Source organism: Hippoglossus stenolepis, chromosome 2 (assembly GCF_022539355.2).
Source record: "Hippoglossus stenolepis isolate QCI-W04-F060 chromosome 2, HSTE1.2, whole genome shotgun sequence".
Taxonomy (NCBI): Eukaryota; Metazoa; Chordata; class Actinopteri; order Pleuronectiformes; family Pleuronectidae; genus Hippoglossus; species Hippoglossus stenolepis.
The window spans coordinates 619,437-642,770 of record NC_061484.1 but is presented as its reverse complement, the minus strand read 5'-3'; the positions used below and the strand labels follow the sequence as shown (position 1 = coordinate 642,770).

At 41.1% G+C, this 23,334-nt stretch overlaps 1 protein-coding gene across 1 annotated transcript; it reads left to right on the top strand.

Annotated features, from left to right (window-relative positions):
• Positions 1–3,367: 3,367 nt before the first annotated feature.
• si:ch211-89o9.6 (zinc finger and BTB domain-containing protein 49) lies at positions 3,368–23,133 on the top strand. The gene is made up of 9 exons (XM_047342789.1): positions 3,368–3,882; positions 4,575–4,678; positions 4,795–4,909; positions 9,226–9,353; positions 13,758–13,851; positions 14,779–14,894; positions 19,701–20,100; positions 21,502–22,150; positions 22,879–23,133. The coding sequence occupies exons 1-9, from the start codon at positions 3,588–3,590 to the stop codon at positions 22,919–22,921; spliced, it is 1,944 nt and encodes a 647-aa protein (XP_047198745.1). The 5' UTR covers positions 3,368–3,587; the 3' UTR covers positions 22,922–23,133.
• The last annotated feature ends 201 nt before the right edge of the window (positions 23,134–23,334 follow it).

Here is a 23,334-nt window from a genome sequence, read left to right as displayed (position 1 = left end):
TACACAGTTTGTTCCTCATAATGTATTCGTCCCATATAGTCCACTACTCATATTGCTACAGTATCGTGAATGAGTGGCCTTCTCAGAGCCACCTGCTGTTGAATGGTAAAATTCTTTGTTAAATCAACCTTGTAATTCAGACCTGCACTTTCTCATGTATGATTGTGTCCTGATTATATGTTGTGTTCTGATGATTGCGTCCGTCACACTCACTGTCAGTATACAGTATGTATGTACATGGAGGGGTACATGTAATGATACCCCTCTGCTGCTTTGTTTCCCCAACTGGGCAGTGCGATTAGAATATTTCATTTTTTAGATACAAAGCCCAGTTGAAGTTGACTTTCAATTGTTTAAACATGTTCACAGGTTGAAGCCTAAGCTGTAACTGTTTTTTTCATGTTAATTCTTGTTCTCAATGAAATATCAAGGAAGTACGTACTGTAAAATGATGCAAGGTAAAACATATATATCGAAGGGTTGTGTTTTTGTGTGTTGGTGTTTGGATGTCATTGGCACTAGCTGTAGGGAACACAGCTACAACAAATGTTTTGTCATTTATTATTCGTTCATGACCTGTTCCAGTGTTTAAAAATGTATGGGTATCATTAAACATGTAAATGGTTTGCGATGAATCTGCCTGTGCTGTCGTCATTATGTATGTGCTGCTATCTTTCAGTAATCTGGACTACTCATGGAATCTGTTTTGTTTTCAGATGTTCAGATTAAAACATGCTGGCAGGAGGGGGAGTTATTTGTCTTTCAAATGACAAAGTAACTGACGTCCAGTATGTATGCGTCTGTTTTGCCCAAGTGGTGTTTGAAAGTGATACACTAAATCAACCACAAATGTACAGGTTTTATGTAACAGCAGATGTCCTCCGCTTGTTATGCTACATTTAAAAAATGATACTAAATAAATTCTGTGCAAATAATTTACATAAGTGTCAACGCAAAGTGTGTCTGCTGTTATTTCAGACTTCATTTACACAGTTTGTAACAGCCGAGCAGATGAGTACCTTAGTCATCTTTCTCTTACACCACATACAAGAACAAAACAAGGCAAATTTTCTCTTACCACAAATACAATTATAATGACAATAAAATCTGTAGGGCAATATGATGTGAATATGCTGGATAGGTCCCTCACAATCTTGTTGAAATTAAATTGTTTTGTTTCAATCACTCCACTGCGGCTCAAAAGGAAAGACCTTGGAAAAAGAAAGTAGGAGTTTTGGAAGGCATCTACTTTGATGTGTCTTAACCCAGGTGCCATACAACTAGAAGACACAGATTAAAGGGATACTTCACCCAAAAATTTTAATTCACTCATTATCTTCTCACAACTATGTCGATGGAGGGGTGGGTGAAGAGTTCACAAAACACTTGGAGTTTCAGGGGTAAACAGCGTTGCAGCCAAATCCAATACAGTTGAAGTAAATTGTGACCAATTCTTTAAACGTGTAAAAACACCAGATAAAAACATAAAATGCCTCCATACTGCTCCTGTGGTGTCATCCAAATGTCTGAAAGCTCCGACATTCAAATTCAAATTGAAACAAGGTCATTTACACTGTGTCTTTAGCCTAAATGTCCGTTGTGATCCACATGCGAACGCGGCTCCGGAGGAGGATAACAGCGAACATTTAAAGTCAAAGTCAAAGTGAACTTTATTTTCATCCAGATCATACAACAAGAGATGCACAGCAGAACGAAATTGTGTTTCTCCCAGCTCCATGTTCAAATATGAAGGCAAGTAACAGTAATGTAAACTTGACACTGGTAATATTAAAAAGGTGCTTGAGTGGTGAACATTGAATTATTGCACAAAAAATAGCAGCATTTTAGAAGATATGAGTTTATGGGAGCTGAATATATATGTTAGCCTGAAATTCAGGCAAGTTCTGAATTTCTGACATTTCCATTCCAGTATACACACACCTTGAGTTACACTTTTTACCATGAAACTGAGCCTTAATTTATTTTCCAAAATACTTGAAACATTTTTTTTGAGGTTTTGAGATTTTGTATTCAGATGTTGATACATTTTCATAGTTAAATGAGGCTGTCAACCTGCTGACGAAGAATAAAGAAACTTTTTCAAACAATAAAACCTAGTCTAGTGTATCACTATCGTCATTCATAATTTGCGCTCCAGTAGGTGGACTGATATGATGATAAGCCATTTCAGCACTTAATCAAATCACACTCCTATTTGTAATTACAGTTCACATTACTTCTAGTCCAGAATGTTTTCTCACTTGCTAGAGTAGTAATTAAAGTTATCCACAATAATAATCTCACTTTGTACTAGTCAGCATTACATTCCAAATTTTTTAGAAATCCTTAAAAACTCAGAATGGTCATTCCTTTCATTTCTGATGTCTCCAAGTCTTACCGTGCAAATAAGACTGGTGCTCGAGAAAACTTAAGCTACACTGCTCTCAGAGGCTGCTATGGTTTCACACGCTGTTATTAAGCAACCAAAACCACTTGTCCAATTAGAAATACGCCTCACTGACTAAACTAAACCAACTAAATTCCCCAAAAAGTAAGAACAAAGATAAATGGATTTCCTTTGTAAATCTCTCTAAGTTGCTGTACTCTTGGATTTAATGCAAACCTTGTCCTGTCTGTGTGCATCCCCTCCTTGAACTATAAAAAATGAAAATTTCACAATCCAAGAGCTTAATAAAATAAAACTTTTCAGGGTGGATCAAGACCTAGGTTTACCTATTAAAAGTAAAAATGTATGAGTATTAAAAAACAGAGATTCTGTTGCCAAACCATCTCTACTTTGAAACAGCTGGGCATCTTTCAGAGGTACTCAGCAGGTATTTGACCTGTCCTGTGCTTCCTGCATTTGAAAAAAAATGTTTTTTTCATCTCTGTGCACTGCAGACACACTTGAATAGATAGGTGTATCGTAACAAATATGTGCTGTGACAGTGTTGTTGTGAGCATCTCCATTGACAATAATGAATTTGTGCATGCAAAAGACATTCCACCTGACCCTATGTTAAACTGTTTAGATAAAAAAACAAAAACATAATGGGCACCATTTAGACCATTACAGGTAACACAAGATGACATGAATACCTGCAAAGCATGATTACCTGATTTAAGGGCTAAGCCATTTCTTTATTCCTTTATTTCAGATCTTCTAACTTTATATGGTAAATTTTATATCCATAAATAATCTGTGAAAAAACACAGTTAAGCATGAGAAAATTAAACATTAAAAGCACAGACAAATTTAGGTACAAAAAAAACATGTATTTACACATTTTCTTATGGTTCTGATCTTGTTATATATTCAGTGAATGAAAGAAGCTGGAAATAAATCCTTCTCCGGCACTTTAACCTTTATTGAACCGGATATGACGCCATATGTTTTGGGGCGGGGCTTGTCGGCAGAGGAGAAGCCACCACAGCTTAGCGATCGTTACCTGCAAACATTTAGCACGTTAGTTTTCCATCACTGCTGTTATGGTTTAACCAAACATACAACTTTTCCTATCCCCACCAGAGGAGTTAAACTGTATTTCACCGACTGAGCAGCCAGCGAGCCACTGACCGCGGGAACAATGTCCAGCCGTCTGGCCTTCCAGACCCAGCTGGCCTCCATCATGGAAGTCCTGGCTAACGCTGCCGTGGCGGAGATCTGTAAGCTGGTTGACGATGATTATGCCGTGGTTAGTTTGCAGATGTCCCAATGTCATAGAGAGAACAAATCCCTGAAGAGGAAACTGCACCTACTTGAACTGAAGATGGCGAGAGGGAACGCCGAGCGGAGGCTCCGAGAAAGCTCCACGAACAGTAACCGACCGAGGGTGCAGATAAACAGCGGCGACAGGCGCCGGGAGTCCTCACCGTCCACCGGTGAGATAAGAGATACTGTTCAATACACCATTTTAGTCATTTTGATATGAAATAGTAGGTCAACACAGGTGTTACTAATGGCATTAATTAAGGTACTGCTCTATTTAGTGGGTTAGGCTTGTATTTAACTACTGTTTCATGTCAAAATGGCTGCCGTGAAAAGGGTCTATTCGATTCATTCAGTTTTAATTGTATAGCACCAGACCACAGCATACATTATCTTAAGTACAGCAATGTCTAAATCTGTAGCTGTTTTTCCAATCAAACACACTTCAAGCTGGTGTGAGTATGCCCATATGTCTTTACCCTTGTTTGTTTAGTGGTTGAAAAGTTTAAAAAAGCAAACACTGAAGATGTTTACGTTTAAAGATGGTGTGTGACCAGTTTGACCACAGTGCGTTTGAAGATGACACTGTATTGCGTTACATTTCATTTAGCTGACGCTTTTATCCAAAGCGACCCACATTCAACTATGAGCGTACAAACCCAGAACAACAAGGATCAAGAAAGTACAATTTTCTTCAAGAAAGTATCCACTATTCCCACTGTACGTGAGAGAGAGATAAAGGGAAATTGGACAGAGGAGGCCACCTCGCAATTCTCTATGCAGGGTTTTATGCTTCCACTGTCATGTCACTGACAATTTCCACTGTCATTATTTCTAAACACACATTTGTCTGGTCTTTGGTTAGGTGGAGTGTTTGAGCGGCAGATGGATATCACTCTGTGGTCTGACAGAACTGCTACACGCAACACAGTCAGCCAGGCAAACCATTCTGACAACATCCAAAGTATGGTAAGCACACCACGTGATTGTCCTGGGACGCTATTCTGACGTGTGCATATATTGTAGCTGCAGGAATATGAAACGGGCTCTTGCTGACAGACTGGTAAACCTTCTCTGTTGTGCAGTCTCCAGATGTGGAGCTGGTGGAGCCAGATGTGATGCTGGTAAAGGAGGAGAAGGTGGAAGCAAACATGTCTTGCATTGAAGAAACAGAGGACGTGCCACTTATAGGAGATGATGGTGAGTACAGACAGAATACTGATGTAGCGTGGGTTTTCTAAATTGTCGAAAAACAGAGTTGGGCACCATACAGGACTTCTGTCAATTAACTAAAATATATAACAGTTGGAGAGCTAACCCGGATAGCTTGTTATCCTAGCTACAAAAAGGGATTCAGTTCATCAATTGGTATTCAATTAAAAGTCAAATAACAATCGAATCAAAGAAGTATGAGTAATAAACAAACATCAAATACTTATATTCACCAAAATATCAATTTATCAATAGAAATTAAATTCACTTTCAGAGTCCAAATGTGAAAATTAATGTCCATTAATTAAACAAATGATAGAAGGACTCCAGATAATAAGTGATCTCTGAGTAGTCTCTGAGTTTAGGTGATAATGTGTGTGTGTGGGGAGTTTGTTCAGGGGGAATGGTTTATATATTGTATTCAGTTCCGTTGTATTCAGTTGGGTTGTGTGTGTGAGTGGAAAATGAAGGTAATGTGTGTGTAGGGGTGTGCGATATGTATCATCTACGATAATATCTTAATTGTTGTTTTAACGATGTGCAAGCTCACGTTATCGAGATAATGATGATCCATCCACCACGAATTCACGCTCTGCATGTCAACTATATTTGGCTGATCAGATGGAGCCCTGCTGCAGATGATAAATGAAAGACATTCAGATCATTGACAGATTTTTCCGTCAGTGAGCAGTTGATTATATAAAAGAATTATGAAGCTTATTTATGATCCCAGAACCTGAGGGAAGTTCTCTCACTCACTCACTCACTCTCACTCTCTCAAATTCTGACCCTACCATCTGAATGTCGCAGCTGAAATCGAGACTCATCAGACCAGGCAACGTTTTTCCAATCTTCTATTGTCCAATTTTTGTGAGCCTGTGCGAATTGCAGCCTCAGTTTCCTGTTCTTAGCTGACAGGAGTGGCACCCGGTGTGGTCTTCTGCTGCTGAAGCCCATCTGCTTCAAGGTTCGACGTGTTGTGCGTTCAGAGATGGCTGTTACGAGTAGGGGTGCAACGATTAATCGACGTAGTCGACAAAAATCGATGACAAAAATAGTCGCAGACGAATTTAATAGTCGATGATTCGTTGGTTACGTCATAGCGCGTGTTTTTCGTGCCGTGCAGCTGAACTAAACGTTGTTTTACCGGAGGTGCTGATGGAAGTAGCTGAGGAGTGAGCCATCTCGCTCCCTTCCTGTCTCTGAAAGTCGCGAATGTGCAATAGCGACAAAACATAGACCAATGGCGACGTCCGTTGCAACGGCATCGCGTACCAGAAAGTCCAAAGTATTGGAGAATTTCACCTTTAACATAGCCCGAAAAAAATACCTGCAATATTTGTAAGGCGGACCTGCTCAATGGGAGCACGTCCGTTATGCACGAGCATTTGAAGAGGAAGCACGTTTGACATCGTAACGTAGACGATGCAGACTCGTTATCTAGCTTGCTATATAAACGGAGTTGTCTTGGCAACTCCCTCAATACCTGTGTGCAGGATTGTAGAATCCATTACAAAAATATGGTTTGAATATAGATTTTTTTTTAACGAGTTTAAAAGCGTAATGTTATCCTATTGCCTGACAAAAGTATTTTTTAATCACAATTATGCAGTCCGAAGAAGACTGTTTGTTGATGTTTTTATTGCTGCTACTTTCCATGTACCTTTGTTTACATTAGCACTTTGCCTGTCCTTGGTTTTAAATGGACAAACACTTGATTTTTCTTTGTTTTTGTATCAATAGTAGCCTAATATGCAGCAAAGTTTATTAAAAGACATTTTTGAATTTAGGATCGATCTTTATAGTCTTTGTTTTCAGTCGTCACATGCCGCAATAACCTAAAGCTAAATTTAAAAGCTGATGGCTCAATAAGAGCAATTGAGAATTTGTGATTCATAATCCGATTAGTCAATTAATCGTTTCAATAATCTATAGATTAATCGACTATCAGAATAGTCGTTAGTTGCAGCTCTAGTTACGAGTGGTTATTTGAGTTACTGTTGCCTTTCTATCATCTCGAACCACTCTGCCCATTCTCCTCTGACCTCTGACATCAACAAGGCATTTTCGTCCACACAACTGCCGCTCACTGGATATTTTCTCTTTTTTGGACCATTCTCTGTAAACCCTAGAGATGGTTGTGTGAAAATCCCAGTAGATCAGCAGTTTTTGAAATACTCAGACCATCTGGCACCAACAACCATGCCACATTCAAAGTCACTTAAATCCCCTTTCTTCCCCATTCTGATGCTCTGTTTGAACTTCAGCAAGTCGTCTTCACCATGTCTAGATGCCTAAATGCATTGAGTTGCTGCCTTGTGATTGGCTGATTAGCTATTTGTGTTAACAGGCAATTGAACAGGTGTGCCTAATAATAAAGTGGCCAGTGAGTGTATACTCACAAACAAACAGTGTGATCGGGCACATGTTTAAACTCAGTCTGGGTAAAAACAACTGACAACAGTCGGTAAATTACTGACAGAGCCGCTAAAGACTGTAAAAAAATCCAGGAGAGTTCAGCATTGCGACAGACTTAACTTTTGTACTTTAACCCGGACAGAGAAGATCACGGCCCAATCCAAGCCACTTCATCAGGCTCAAGGGATCAGCTCATTTGCCCCTTGTCCAGGAAAATTGTGAGAAACCATCTGGTTTGAAACTTTCACTATTTAGTTAAATTTGTCACTTTTCTTCCTCTTTTAACACATATGTCCAAAAACTAGTTTATCTTTGCAATTATTTCATTCCTTCAGTTTCTCTCACTCCTCAGTTCTCTTCCATGCTGATTTTGTTTGATTTTCATTCTGTCTATTCAATTTTCTCCTTACTGTTACACTGTAACATGTTCATATGAGACTATTTAGACCTGATAGATAATTCATTGGTATTTAAATGCTCATTTTAAAATCAATCCATACTCGAAATGAAAATTATATTTTCTGCTTTTTAATATTACTATTGCATCTTTCACTCTTAAGTTTTCTTTGCTCTTCAATGGAGTGTCTTCCCATCTTTATTTAAGCTCATGGTCTATTCAATTCCACAGCACAATTTTTTCATTTCTTGTTTTAATTGTTTTAAAACCCCCCCAACCCTGGCCTCTCTCAAACAATTCTTGAAATCTGTCTGCACTCAGATATACTGTTGCTGGTCATTATGGAAAAAGGACAAATATTCTCTCTGCTGCTCTTGTATTGGTCTGATAGACTCTCAAAACCTGCGAGGGATGTGGGAAGTGAGCACTGAACTCTGGTGCTGTTGACCAGTGGCATCCCTTAACAGCTCAAATCAGCTGAAACAACAGTTCGCAAAATGTCACTGTGTCTGCAGTACTTAAGTGACTGGTAGTTATGGTAGGCTTTTGCTAATAAACCTGTTTGTTGGCTACAACCTTAATAATCCAAGTATAAGTGGATTAGTTGGTATGTTTTCATGCAAACTATTTTCATGTCCCTCTTCAGTGTAAAAAAAAAGACTTGGTGATAGTCATCGGGTTAAGTTGTGTGGCAAACAACCATCTTAATCATTGCCTACACTGTGTATTAATTTGGACAATCAAATTAGCACAAACTGTGGTTTGACCGTGGCCAAATGATAAATGAAGCAGAAAAACTGTAGTGTAGCTTTTAGGGGTGTAACGGTACATGTATCAAAACAGGAAAATGTCAGTACTGGCCTTTTGGTTCAGTACGCACGTGTACACATGAGGGTTCTCCACAGCGGAGACATTGTTGGTGCCAGCAGGGCCACCCTCTCTGCAAACAATGTGGACTGTGCTGCTTAGACACTGGTAAATGCCTTTATTTATTTATTTATTTATTTATTTATTTATATATATATATATATATATATATATATAAATTTAATAATGTACACTGTTGAACGGTATGAACAATCGCTCTGTAAAGGCAGATCGTAGTCATTTTATCGTTCATGATCTAATATCACCATATCACACACCCCTAAACGTCAGAAAAAGTAACAGCAGTTAAGTAAATCACTCAAACTTTCATATAAGCATCACATGTGAACAGTAATAAAGAAAATTCTGTTTCATTTTATGAAATGTTATTAAATTATTTACAGAGCTCTTTAAGAAAAGTTTATGGTGACGAGTGAAGTTGAAAGTTAACTACCTAGTTTGTCTGCAGTGAAGATTAATAGTCAATGTTCTTCATACAATGAAAAACTAATTTGCTAAATCAGTTAATCTTACAGTGGTTCTACTGACCAAAATGAGACCATCAAGAGACAGTGTATAAAACTTTTTTCTCTATCCTTTGCCCCATCTTGTCTCTTTGAAGGAGTGCTGAAATGTGTCCATCGTGGAGTTTCTGGAGAGAGACTGAGGCTTGAAGAGCAGGATACCCAGATCCAAATCAGCAGGACCAGGCCTACAGGCAGCAACTGCAACAGCAGCAGAGGAGTGGAGGTCAGTGACTCCTCTCCTCTTCTTAACTGTGAACTCAGTAACTCTGTTGAGGATAAAGACTCCCTGCAAGAAACCATAAACCCACAGCAGTATATCGATGACAGCAGGGACTCACAGTTTGACCTGTTGCGTGACAATAAAAGTGCTAACTCGTTGGTTCAGGAGTTTTTCGATGAGCCCTCAGGGGTTGGGGTGGAAGGACAAAGGCTATCTTGTTCATACTCGATGGCGGCGGCTGATTTCCCATCGACCTCGTCAAGTGTGGATGGTGGTGCTCGTTACGGCACCGGTTTCCTGCTGTCCCTGCCCTTCAGCGACAGCAGCTCAGTACATCATCGAACCAGCACCAAGGAAAGACTGTTCGTTTGCAGTTACTGTGGCAAAGCTTTTAACCGGCCAAAGAAGGTAGAGATCCACCAGCGTATCCACACGGGGGAGAAGCCTTTCAGCTGCTCAACATGTGGGAAGATGTTCTCCGAGGCTGGGAACCTGAGGAAACATCAGCGAGTCCACACTGGGGAGAAACCGTACAGCTGTGGGATGTGTGGCAGAGGATTTGCCTGGATTAGAAACCTAAAAACACACCAGCAAAAGAGCCATCCTGAAATTTGTACTGAAGAAGAGACCCGGTAACGAATCTGAACTGTCCTCTGAGACAGAAAAACGCTCTGCTCAACAGATTGAATATAAACACTTTAAAGTTTCACATTGTAGTTAACTTTATAATTCTTTAAATGTGTCTTTATTTAGAGAATTTGATGAATTAGAATTATAAAGTCTGTTGCTAGTCTTCAACTGAATCCGCTAGGGATGCAACCTCTGGACAGAAACTTTGAACTTATGTTTAGTTTATGGTGACTTAGCAGTCCCTCTCCTCAGTGTCCTGGTCCAGTGAAGGTTTCAAATTGAAAGTTAGCGATACATTTTTACTTGTGTATATGGGCGTATACTGTCTTGTTTCATTCACCTTTTACTATATAAATGCTTTGGTGGTACACAGCTGGAGCCATGAGGATCTTCTCTGCTGGAGTTTATACTGTACTTGTACTGGATCCCAACCAACACAGAGTTTGTCTGTCTCGCAGCACTTTCTGATTTCCTCACTGTATCTGTGGCTCTCAGCTGCAATCTTATTGGCTCCCACTGAAAAGTAAATTATTAGAAATGGTTCACATATAGCAGGAGACAGTTAGCTTGGATCTGTACATTGATTTGTTGACCGCAAGAAATATATTGTTTCACCACACATAGATGATATGATGATGTTCATAGAATGAAAGTGGGAATAAAATTGTCTTAATTGTCTCTGCTTTGGAAAACGGTCCTTGTTTATTGAATGACCGCACAACAAATGAACGGTTAAAGGTGGGGAAATTTATCAATTCTAAAATGCATTGTGATGTAGACAGTTCTCCATTGCATTGACAAAAATGTTAAATTAAAAGTTTTATGCTACGTTCATTTTGTAGCTCCGGTCGCCTTTTGCGTGCTGGAGTATTGAGCGCCGGAGTGTCCTCCCTCCCTACTCCCCCTCTGGTCTACACTCACTTTGCACTTAAACAATAAACACCAACACTAATCAGAAGTGATTAGGCCCTGCACTGTACTTGAAGTTTACTTTGTGTTTGTTTGATTTGCTGTATGAGGTACACATTGAATAAAAGTCCAAGATTTTGTGCGCACGTAGTTCAGCTTCACCACGCGAAGCCAGGACATCTGGGTTTAAGTGACCAGAGCGATTGGGATTCATCTTCCGACACATCAATTAATAACTAAATACACTGCTCAAAAACATTAAGGGAACACTTAAATCACATCAGATCCTGATGAATGAATTGTTCAAGTTGAAAATCTTTACTGATGTACATTCTGTAATTTGTTAAGAACAAAATGATGTAACAATCAGTGGAAACCAAAATCATTTACCCATTGAGAGCTATATACAAAATCATACTGAAAATCAAAGAAAAAAACTGAAATCTCAGGGTGATCCAACTTGGGTGATTTCTATCACAGCAACTCATAATGTTACTCAGTAATGTGTATGGCCCCCACGTGCCTGTATGCACACTCGACAACGTCTGGGCATGCTCCTGATGAGTTGGCGGATGGTGTCCTGGGGAATCTCCTCCCAGACCTGGATCAGGGCATCAGTGAGCTCCTGAACAGTCTGTGGTGGTACTTGGAGGCGTCGGATGGACCGATAAATAATTTCCCATAGATGCTCAATTAATTTAGGTGAGGGGAACGAGAGGGCCAGTCAATGGTATCAATGCCTTCTTCATCAAGGAACTGCCTACACACTCAGGCCGCATGTGGCCAGGCACCGCCAAACCGGTCATGCTGGATGATGTTACAGTAAGCATAACGTTCACCACAGCTTCTCCAGACTCTTTCACGCCTGTCACGTGCTCAGTCTGAACCGGCTCTCATCTGTGAAGAGAACGTGGTGCCAATGGCGGACCTTCCAATTCTGGTGTTCTCTGGCAAATGCCAATCAAGCTGGACGGTGCTTGGCTGGGAGCACAGGTCCCACTAGAGGTCGTCGGGCACTCATGCCACCCTCATGGAGTCTGTTTCTGACAATTTGGTCAGAAACATGCACACCTGTAGCCTGCTGGAGGTCACTTTGTAGGGCTCTGGCAGTGCTCCTCCTGTCCGTCATCGCACAGAGGAGCAGATACTGGTCCTGCTGCTGGGTTGATGGCCTTCTACGGCCCTGTCCAGCTGTAACTTCCGGTCTTCTGGTATCTCCTCCATGCTCTTGAGACTGTGCTGGGAGACACAGCAAACCTTCTTTCAACGGAACGTATGGATGTGCCTTCCTGGAGGAGCTGGACTACCTGTGCCCCCTTATTGGGCAGCAGATAATGCCTCATGCTACCAGTAGTGACAAGGACACTAGCCGAACACAAAACTAGAGAAGAATCAGTCAGGAAGGATAAAGAGACAGCAGCTGTCTGTGGCCAGCACATGCAAAACCATTCCCTTTTTGGGGGTTGCCTTGATTTTGCTTCTCGATTGCACATTTTGTCAATTTCATTAGGATTTTGAGTTGTCCATCCGTACGCGATACCAGGTACAAACATTAACTTGGACTCAAGGGTTGTACGTTCACTTGAGCTTTGATTTCATTTCAGTAGCCATGGGTACAAGGTCATGGTGGCCTCAAGAAGTATGTATTTCTTTCTTGTACATGATATCTCAAGATCAGCTTCAAATTTGGTACAAGTGTTAATTTGGACTCATGTGAAATCCAAGTGAAAGTCAAGACGGCCTGTCACTACATCTGGCACAATTCACTTGGACTCACTGATTTCGGAGGCCAAAGGTCAAGGTCACAGTGGCCTGAAAAATAATGTTTTTGGCCTCTTAAATGTGATATCTAAAGACCAGTGGTGTATTAAGTACTTGAAAGCCGTACTTGAGTAAAAGTACAGATATCTTACCTGAAAGTGACTCCGGTAAAAGTAAAAGTCACCCGTAAGAAAATGACTTGAGTCAAAGTCTTAAAGTAGCTCATACTAAGTGTACTTAAGTATCAAAAGTATCTGGTGTTGAAATGTACCTAAGTATCAAAAGTAAAAGTACAAGTACCAAAATCAAGTGCTTTTTATAGTAGGCCTACACAGAAACAAAACAACCGAAAATTGTTCTCTTCAGGCTTTATTTCAAGTGACTGAATTAAATTATTATTTATAAAATAATATAGAACTCATACATGATGAACAAGAGACATTGGAAGTGATGAAACTAAGAATGTAGTAGTCAAAATTGTTACTGGAAAACTATCAAATTGAAGCTGAATTACTCTTTTCTGATTAGATAACATTTTCTCACCCACCTGAAAATGTTTTTTTCTGTTTACTAAAGAGCTGGCGAGACGGGGAAACCCCTGTTACTGAACAAACACTCTATGGCAATGTTTACTGTCAAAATCTAGAGCTTTAACCTGTTAACAAAGTACTTTAACCACTTTTTTAAAAAAAGTTTGGGTTTTATTGTTACCTTGCCATGACAACCATGCCATATAACAGGTCTTAAAGTCACACTTGTAGCACATGAACTGACAATGCACAAAATTACAAAACCCAACAGCGTTTTTTTTCTTTTCGTTTATATTTACAGTGATTGATAAAGTCTGATTTAGAGACCCGTTTCACCGTGCAACTACACAAGCCAAACCTCTACCAAAGTTTACAATTTTCTTTTGAAATAAGCAGATCTAAAAAAAATTATAACAAAAATATACATATACTGTATAATTTTACAAATTTTTAACCCCAGATGCTGAGGTTGGCTGCCACTCAGGCGTTTAGTCTCATGGACATTGTGTGTCATGTGCAGTCATGTTGTGTGTTGTGTTGTTTTTAACATCACATGGTCTCTCTTTGTCGTGTGCAGAAGGATGATGAGCCAGATGTGGTGCTGGTTAAGGTAGAGGAAGTGGAGCCACTGTCGGAATCTCAGAACCGAACAGACCTCAGCATACAGGAGGGTGAGTGGACTCATGCATTGTGAAATTCAACTGACATTACCCTATTGGATCTTAATACATGAAATACATGCGCCTGCCAAATCCTCTTTTGACTGCTATGGCTATGGCAGTTTATCTATTTCAAAACAAAATGCACACTTCCTGTACGTTGGCAAAGGAGATCAATCATTGAAAGATCAACTTGAACAAAACATGTTCATCATTTATCATAATCATATGTAAATGCCCCTTCTCATGTCATGGCAGCAGATTAAAAACAACATCAAGTCACTATCAGTTTGTATTGGTCAGCCATTGATTTACACACACTGTAGCAGCATGGAGAATAAACCACATAGTACAGCAGATCATTTGAAAATGTCAGGTTGCGCAAAATGGCAAATGAGAACCCAAAAGCACGACACTTGAGCAGTTTTAGGAGTAGCAAGAGTTCAGGTTTAATGGACGAGCAGGGGTCAAAACCAGGCAGACAGTCAGAGATAGCAAACAAATCCAATAGGGAGCAGGCAAAAGGGAATCCAGGGTCCAAGAAGGCAGGTCAGAGCGGAGATCAGGCAGAGCAGTGAAACAAGAGATAACGCTGGAAAGCTAGGAAAAACACACTAGACAATCTGGCACAGAACAGAGGAAATGGGCCGGTATATATACTGGGTGACTGATGACTGATGGAAAGCAGGTGAGTCTGGGGGTGGGGCAGGTCAGGTAATGGGATCCGTGGGAAGAGGTGATGCAGAGCAGGGGGGAGTGGCTGAGTTCTGAAATGACATGAGAATTAGTATATGGAAAACAAGATAGCAGAAAAGAAAAATACTATGAGCTGACTGAAGTTGTGACAGAAAAGCCTGAAGAAGCTACATTTAATCGTGTGTAGTTGATTGATTGAGTGTGACAAAGAAAGTCACTCAGTATCCTTCTCTGTTTATCCAGGGTTGGTAGAGTCGAGCACAGATGACTACAGAGGAGGGCTGCCATTTGATGACACCACGCAAGCTTCCACCAATCAGCTTTTAGACCTGCAGGAGTCTGGGGGGGGCTTCTCAGAGGTCAGCTATGGCCGTTCTTCACTGTGGACGAATGGGGGTAGTAAATATTTTCATGACAACAGCCTCCCAGGGCCATCCTCACACTGCTCCCCCCTGCCATACCTGCAAGGCACACTCATTAGCGCAGAGGCTGGCAGCTCTGGGAGGGGATTGGCTGTTGAGAATTCATCAGGAATGTTATTGGCTGTTGAAAGCTCCAGAAGCTTCCACGCCTCCTTTGAGCCTCAGGGTCCTGTTATAGATCTGTCAGAGGAGTCTAGCCCTATTCAGGCTCTAGGTCACACACAGGGGGCGCAGCTGTCTGTTCAGGCGTCCCAACCATGCCCAGGCCCAGGTCCAAGTAAGGGTCAGGGCAGTTACTGCAGCACTAATATGCATCAGAAAATCCCCAGGAAGAGGGGATGCATATGTAGGTTCTGTGGGAAAGGGTTCAGCTCACAGGCAAACTTACACTCTCACCTGAGGACTCACACTGGAGAGAGGCCATATGGCTGCACAATCTGTGGCAAAAAATTCTCCCAGTTCTGGAACCTGAAGATCCACAGGAACATCCACACGGGGGAGAGACCGTACCAGTGCCCTCTCTGCCCAGAGAGGTTCTCTGACCCCAGCAACCTGAAAAAGCACCAGAAAAGACACCAGCCAAAGACATAGACCTGCAGTCAGCAGCATCTGACATCTAGAACTAAGCATTCATAAATACTAATGAAGTTTATTGATAATATAATAATAATTATAACAAGACCACATGTAGCTCACTGGAGCCAAAATATTCACAGGAAATTAACCTTAAAGCATCACCTGTTCACTTCCAAACAACATGAATGTCTCGATATTTCTCTAAATTGCTTTTCATATAAAATGTTTCAAACAATATCCAACATAAATGAGTAATGGTTGTTCCGCCTTGTAGACTTGTAGTACATTGGCCCACATAATAAATAGTATAATGTCCATTTCCACTGCATGAATTAATTAGTTCAACAGCAGAATCGCGTCATCATCACCACTCTGCTGAGGACACTTTCTCCAAAGGACAGAAATGTATAAGTCTTTGGGGTCTGTGTCCATAAGCAGCTGTTTCTGTGCTGTAACTGTCCATGTCCTCCATACAGGTAAAATGTCTGTATTTACATAGCACTTTTCCAGTCTTGATGGCTCCATTGGCCTCATTCACCAACTGATCTTAAAGGGCCCATATTGTGTCAAATACATTTTCTAGGCTTTTACTATCCGTAATTACTTGAAGGGGGTCAGTAGGGACCCTCAAAGTATGAAAACCGTCAGTCCATGGACTTTTGCACTCAGCCCATTCTAAGAAATATGTCTTTGAAACGGCTCGTTTCAAACTTCGGAGGTAGGATGACGTCAGCTACTCCTCTCTCTTCTGTGTCCCAGCCGGTACCAGTCCAGCCTCCGAATCCACCACCCCCACTCCCCACCACCACCCCTCTTCCCCTCCACACGGAACGCGACACCAAGCAGACATGTTGCTCAGCCAGCAGCTTGTTAGCTACCACAGGCTAACCACAACAAACAACACTGAATAAACACTGCAGTGTGGAGGGATGCAAGGAAGAGAATGTGCCTGTGCACATTCCTCCTAAGAACGATACTATTCAAGACTAGCGGTTACGCTTTATTTTATCTGACGCACTAGATCATTTCAGGAAGAGAGTCTGTCTGTGTGTGCTCGGCTCATTTCACCACACTGGGGTTAGGGTTAACCCTAACCCACACTGCTCACCGCATGCTCTACATGCAGCAGTAGACGTTACTAACTCCGTACTGTAACTCGGGACTGAAACTCTGTACTGAAACACTGGTCGCGTGTCACTCAAAGTGCAGTCAGCCAATCAGAGGAGGGGCTCATAAATAATTAAAGAGGCAGGCAAAAACAGCCTGTTCTGTCTGGTGCGCCAGAGAGAGGCAGAAGAGGGGGCATGTAAATACACATTTTTTTACTTTAAACCACTGATATATCATCTTAGGGGTACCAATACCTCAAATAAATCCCAGAAAGGTGTAAAATATGGACCCTTTCTTAAAACCCACTTTCAGCAGTATCAGTGCATTTTCTTTATTGATGACATCACTGCTGTCCCATAAAATCGCTCTTCACCTCCACCTCACTAACAAACACCGCAATGTCAGTGTCAGAGAGTTTCGCTTCTTCTTTTCATCGCTTAATGCCGTGACTCACCGTGAAACCCATTGGTCAGCAGGATAATTTTATATTCATGAGGTGCTTTGCATTCACCATTTATTGTTGAATGTGGGCATGTAGAGGGCAGAATATGAGGCTGATCCACGTACGAACATTTCAAGGTGGACTGTGATTTATAAAGGGAACATTGCGTTCAGCTGTGCGTGTGCACGGTTTTATACATCAGATATTTGGTTTTTTGCGTACGCCATTTTCCGATTTTGTGCACACGTACACTTGAATCCTGAATCCTATCCACTGTTTTATAAAAACAGGCCATAGTGAAATAACTGATCCCTTTTCTAAAACACTCTTTTTGAGTGCTGTTAAGTTCCTGTCAATACAAATAAAACAACCTGAAAAAAACAAACATTTAAATTACAAACAGACACACTGACCCTGATCTAACCCCATAAAGAAACATACACACACAAACTTTGCTCGCTGACGGTGCTGACATTGTGTAAGTTTTCAGTACATATTGACATTTTTCACTTTTTTAAGAATGTTTGCAAACGAAAATTTTTTCAAACCAAATAATCGATCAGAAGAGAAAATTATAGTGAAAATAGTCATTAACTGCTGTTGGATACAAAACATTTGAAAAGAGCTGAACCATAACCACCTAACAGTAACATCTTACTTTTACATTAATAAATAAGTGATGATAAACTGATTATATAATATTTAACAGTATAACAGTCACAGGGCTCATTAAATGCTTTTATTACTTTTGTTTTCTTGATAATACAGATGTACTTTTACTTAAGATTTTCAAGTACTTTGAGGTGTAACAGAGTAACTAACAGTGTGGTATTAGTACTTTTACTAAACTGAAGGATGTAATTATTTCTCTATCACTGATGCTACCACGTAAACAAACATACATTTTTTGAAAACACATCAATGCTTTAAATGTGACAAATCTGTGCAGGAAGTGTTGGCTTTCACGCAAAGTATCTTAACATTGAAGAAAATTGTCAGAGTTGATTTGCAGTCAGTGTTTGTGTTGTGGTGAGTGTGTGTGATTCTTCCTGGACAGATGATTCACATTAAAAGCCTGCCAGGAACAGTAGCATTATTATGCCCTTTGTGCAACAAGTACTCTTTTCATGTGAAACATCTGTGCAAAACATGTTTGGAAACAATTAGTGAATAAGAGTGTTTGGGTCTGTTTGTGTTAAAAAGAGAAAGTGAGAGCTGCAGAGTGTGAGGATGGATTACTCATTCATTGCACCTGATCAAATATGCTAATAAAACATGGGAAGATAGAAATAATAGTCCATCTCTGATATGAGCCTGTTTCAGATACTGAATCTTTGCATTGCAGCCCGAGATGCAGACGTATCAATCACACAGATACAAAACAAGAAAAACTCAGCCACTGAGATTATGAGATATTTTAGACATTCCAGGCCAGAATTCAACAACTGTTTAGAGAATCATTCACTTGGTAATCTTGTCTGCATTTTATTACAATATATTTAAGTTGTTGTCTTCCAGTGGAAATGCATTCAATTGCTCATACTAATACAGGGTCTGTGAAATCTGTCTCTTTGTTTTATCTACAAGAAACTCTCTTCTGGAGGAGTGTGTTTTTTAAAGTATTACTGTAGCACAAATGTATACAGCTTTTTCTATTGTGTCACGATTTTGTAAATTCCTCCTCAGTGTCCTCAGTTTGTAATGTAAATAATTAAAACTTTATAAAAAAACATCAACATGAATTTGTCTTTTTATTATACATTACAAAATTGTGACACAATATTTTTGTTAGATTTTAAACTCGCACAGTAAATCATTGTAATTCGTAATGAACATTCCTTTGTTTGCAAGTAGAATCAGATCTCAGTGAATTTGTGATGCACATTGGTCCCTTGGGGTCTCCATTGGTATTTTGTATCGTGCCAGCCCCCAGTGTGAACCTACTGCCAGTGCTGTAATGTGTTTTACAGTTCAATCCTGTCATCAGCAGCAGTTCACAAGTTAAGGCAGACCCACACTGGCAGAGGGGTATCATAATCCTCTTCAGGGCTCATGGTTATCAGGAGTCCCCTCTCACAGTCAGCGGAGTTAGAGCACAGAAAAGGGACACTTCAACATTTTGAATAAAATGCATGAGCCCCCTTTTTTCTTGACTCAAGGAAGTCATTGCTGCAGGAAAACTAATTCCAGTACATTACTCTATGTAAAAGAAGTTTGTCAAGATTTCATTAACTTCTGTGTATGGATTGAACAAACAAGATTCATGGTCATTAAAAAATCTGCAGACCTAAGCTGATAGGTGAAGGGCTCAGTTGGCACAGTGCTACATGAATGCTGACTGTTGATCCTCTCTCACATGGACGACCCTGCTTTTGCGCTCCCTTGCATGAATTTACAGAGTAGTGTGACTATTTCTTGACATTAGCCAGTAGTTACACTACTCCAAGTTCTCCACTTAACTCAACTTATGGAGGTCATATTAATCTTCACATCTAAAACTAAGAGAAACAAAGAGGCATATTTTCCAACCTGTGTTTTGTTGTTCATTGAGTCCCATCACCCTGGTGAGATGTAAGTCTGAATGAACCTCTCTCCTCCTCCCTTCCCCTGCCCAGTCTGCAGAGCCTCAGTCGACCCCCATGATATCAGAAGATTCCAGCAGTAAAGTGGCAGTCAAACGCCGGGTACCAGACACCAAGACGTCAGCCAACCCCAACGCACAACCACCAGCAGCGCAGAGATCCAGTAACAGCACCACACTCAGCTCCGAATACTCTCTGTTTGAGCTCGAGACCTTCTTCACCCGCTGGGCTCCTGATAATGACTCGGTGTCCACCCCCGGTGGCCCCTCATGTTCTTTCAGCGTTGATGACTCAGCAGAGTTCGACACAGATGGAGTAACTATTGTAGAGGCTGAGCCATCAGTCTCCTCAGCAGTGAGGATTAGTGGAGGGCAGAGTTTGTCCTCTGCAGCTGGATGCTCCACAGTTCACATCCAGCCCCCCGTGTCACAAGGTAACTAGCCATCTTCTTTCCTATCAGACACTGGCAACTGCAGCAACTACACATGTATATACAGGAAGTCAGGATTCTGAAGAGCAGCAGAGACATTCCTGATACCTTTTGTTTAGATAAACACATCCACAATGAGGTGGCTGCATTAGGAAATGTATCTGTTCCTCTCTGTTTTGGCTCATGACATTTCTACATCCAAGATGGATCTTTTAGAAAATATTCTCCAGGGTATAAATGTCAAGCAAGCTTTTCAAACAGGGTTAGACCACAGGTCACTTAACCGGTCTCAGTAGATGCACAAAACAGAATGTATAAATATGTGTTATGAATATTTTTAAAATGTTAAAATGCAGCATGTGAAGAAGTGTATGCAGCAGTGTCCCATCACATAATGACATGGAGGTAAGGTGAGCTCTCTATCCTTAAAGTTGGCCTAGAATGAAAGAAAGAAAGTGTGTGCATGTTGGAACAGATGGCAATGAGAAGATCAAAAAACAGGTTCAGTTTGAAGGCTTGGTTTATACCCGTGTGTAGGATGGACACAGAGACAATGCTGTGGCCTACGTGAGTTTAAAATGTATACTTCTGTCTTGAATAGACACTTGAGGTACGGTTTATGTTGGGCATAGCTTGCACTGTAGACTAACATGCACCTCGCTAGAAAGTGGAAAGTTTAGTTTTTATGTCTCAGTGGCTGGACAAGCTCACATGTCTCAACCTCCCTCTGCTTCAGTCAGTTCGGTGGGAACAGACATCACAGCTTCTGATGTCTTTTTTTCTGCTTTGCAGTGATTAGTTAGATTTAGATGTTCAATATTCATTAGCATGTCAATTACCATTGTTTTAGTTACACGGACAGTGACTTAGATGGCAGACAACATGCAGAATACACCATACTGTTCCCTTTCGAGGCAGGATGTTACACGTTTGCAAAGTTAGTCAAACTGTGGTACGATGTATAATTCATCTTGTTTTTAAGATAACTTTCTCTTTGCATCTTTTTTTATTGAGGTTTTTATTGATTCAGTTGATAGGTCTGCAACATTAGCTATGTGTGTGTGTATGTGTGTGTGCTGTGAACAGATGGTAACAGAGATTATGCTTCACTCAGCATGGCAGAGGAAAAGAATAATGCGTAACAAGGCACACATATACATCTTGATGAGCGGTATATCGCAAGTTTGGGGTGGACTGTACTTCATGTGTGGATTCTCCTCCGATGTGAAAGAATGATCGGGGCAGAATCTGCTGAGAGGCCAGTAAAAGTTGTATTACCTTTAATAAGCTACATGGTGCTCATGTTGTAGATACTGATTTGTTGTAGTGATGTGAATGTCTCGGGGAGGATGGAGTAATGACAGAGGGCTGAATCCATGTTTTTTCTGCGGCCTGCTCTGTCAGCAGGGACTTCTGTGTCTGTACCTCAGAGGATCCAGGTTCCATCTTCCCAGCATCCATGGAGCAGATCACCAGCCATGATTAAAAGTGCACAGTCAGTGAAACAGCAGCAACACAACAATCCCTCTGCACAGAGCACACTGTCCTCCAGCACAGCTGCTGCCCCTAACAGTAACAGTGGTGATAAAACAAGTGTCTCTGGTATCACCTCAACCTGCAGGACAATGAGCTCCACTGTGGCTCCACAGTCAGCTTTAGCTCTCAGGGGATCCCCAGCACTGTTGGCAAGCATTGATTTAGCAATTGCTGCACAGCAACGAGCCAGCCTCCTGAGTCACCACAGTAAAAGCCAGCCTGCCAGTATCGCCTCCGGCGAGCACCGCAGGAAAGGCTATGTATGCCAAGCCTGTGGTAAGTCCTTCTCCGGCTTGTCCAACCTGGAGGCCCACGAGAGAGTCCATACGGGGGAAAAACCTTTCCGCTGCGACACCTGCGGGAAACACTTCTCAGAGGCAGGGAACCTGAAAAAGCACCAGAGAGTTCACACCGGGGAGAAACCCTTTAGCTGCGAGCAGTGTGGGAAGGGTTTTGCCTGGATCTGCAATCTGCGGACGCACCAGCAGTCTGCCACAGGCTGCGGATCACAGCTGAGGTGAGCATAAGGGCTGATCTCACACACTCTGCTGATTTTAGTAGTATTTCACTCACACACACACACTAACACACACCTTGTACATCTATCTTAGTGAGGACACTCATTGGCATAATCCATTCCCCTAAACCAATTCTTCACACCCCTTTGAAAGTGCAATGCACAATGTTTTCAATCTCTAAGGTCTCAGCTCAAAATGGTCCTCACAGAGATATCTGTACAGGTACACACCCACACACACCCACACAGATACCTGGCCTTTCTTCAGTGTGAAACAGTGGCACAGCAGCAATATGTGAAAACATCTAATGTTTTGTGTCTTGACCAAAGTAGGTTATGTTGTTTTTAGAGTCATGTTGGTTATGTTGTTTTGGAGTTGTGAGTTGTTCCAGGCACTCACTGCTTTTTTAATGCAGCTTGATTTGAAAGTCAGCACGTGGAAGAAAATGGACTGCAGACTGTGGTTGTTTTTGAAATTGACGCAAGTGTATCATTGATTCTTTTGATAAATTGGCCAAAGTGTTGCCCGGTCTTCCTCCAACCTGTTCTTGGGTTGTTCTCAGAAACACAATTCACACGTAAGTAAAACCACAGTTAATTGCAGGACATTAATGCAGAGGTGTGTGATAACATTACATTACAATACATGTCATTTAGCTGACACTTTTATCCAAAGCGACTTCTGATTAGTGCATTTAACATCTATGTGGGGCAATTCATGGGATCAGGACACTTGCCCAAGGACACGTCGGCATGGATCCGAGTCGCTGACCTACTGGTTGGAGGATGACTGCTCTATCCTGTCAGCCACAGCTGCCCCAGCTGCCCATGATAACAACCATGTTCAGCCTGTTTGACAAAGGATTGAATGGAAAGAACAAATGTTCTGCATGTGTGTTTTACACTGTATGAAGACTTTTAACGGTGCCAGCTCAAGCCAAAATCTTGTAATTGTTAATATTGAAATAAAATTGAAAATAACAGTCCAGATTTCACCGTAATACATTTTGTTTCTCAAGTGCAACAACCAGTCCTTGTGCATACATAAGAATAATGATTTAAAAAGTTCTGAGAGTTGGAGGCAGGACAGATGCATGAGACCAAGAAATGATCTGAGCAGTCAAGATGAATTGTGTAGCTGTTTGGCAGGCAGAACCTCACCTGTTCAGTTTTAAATCAATCAA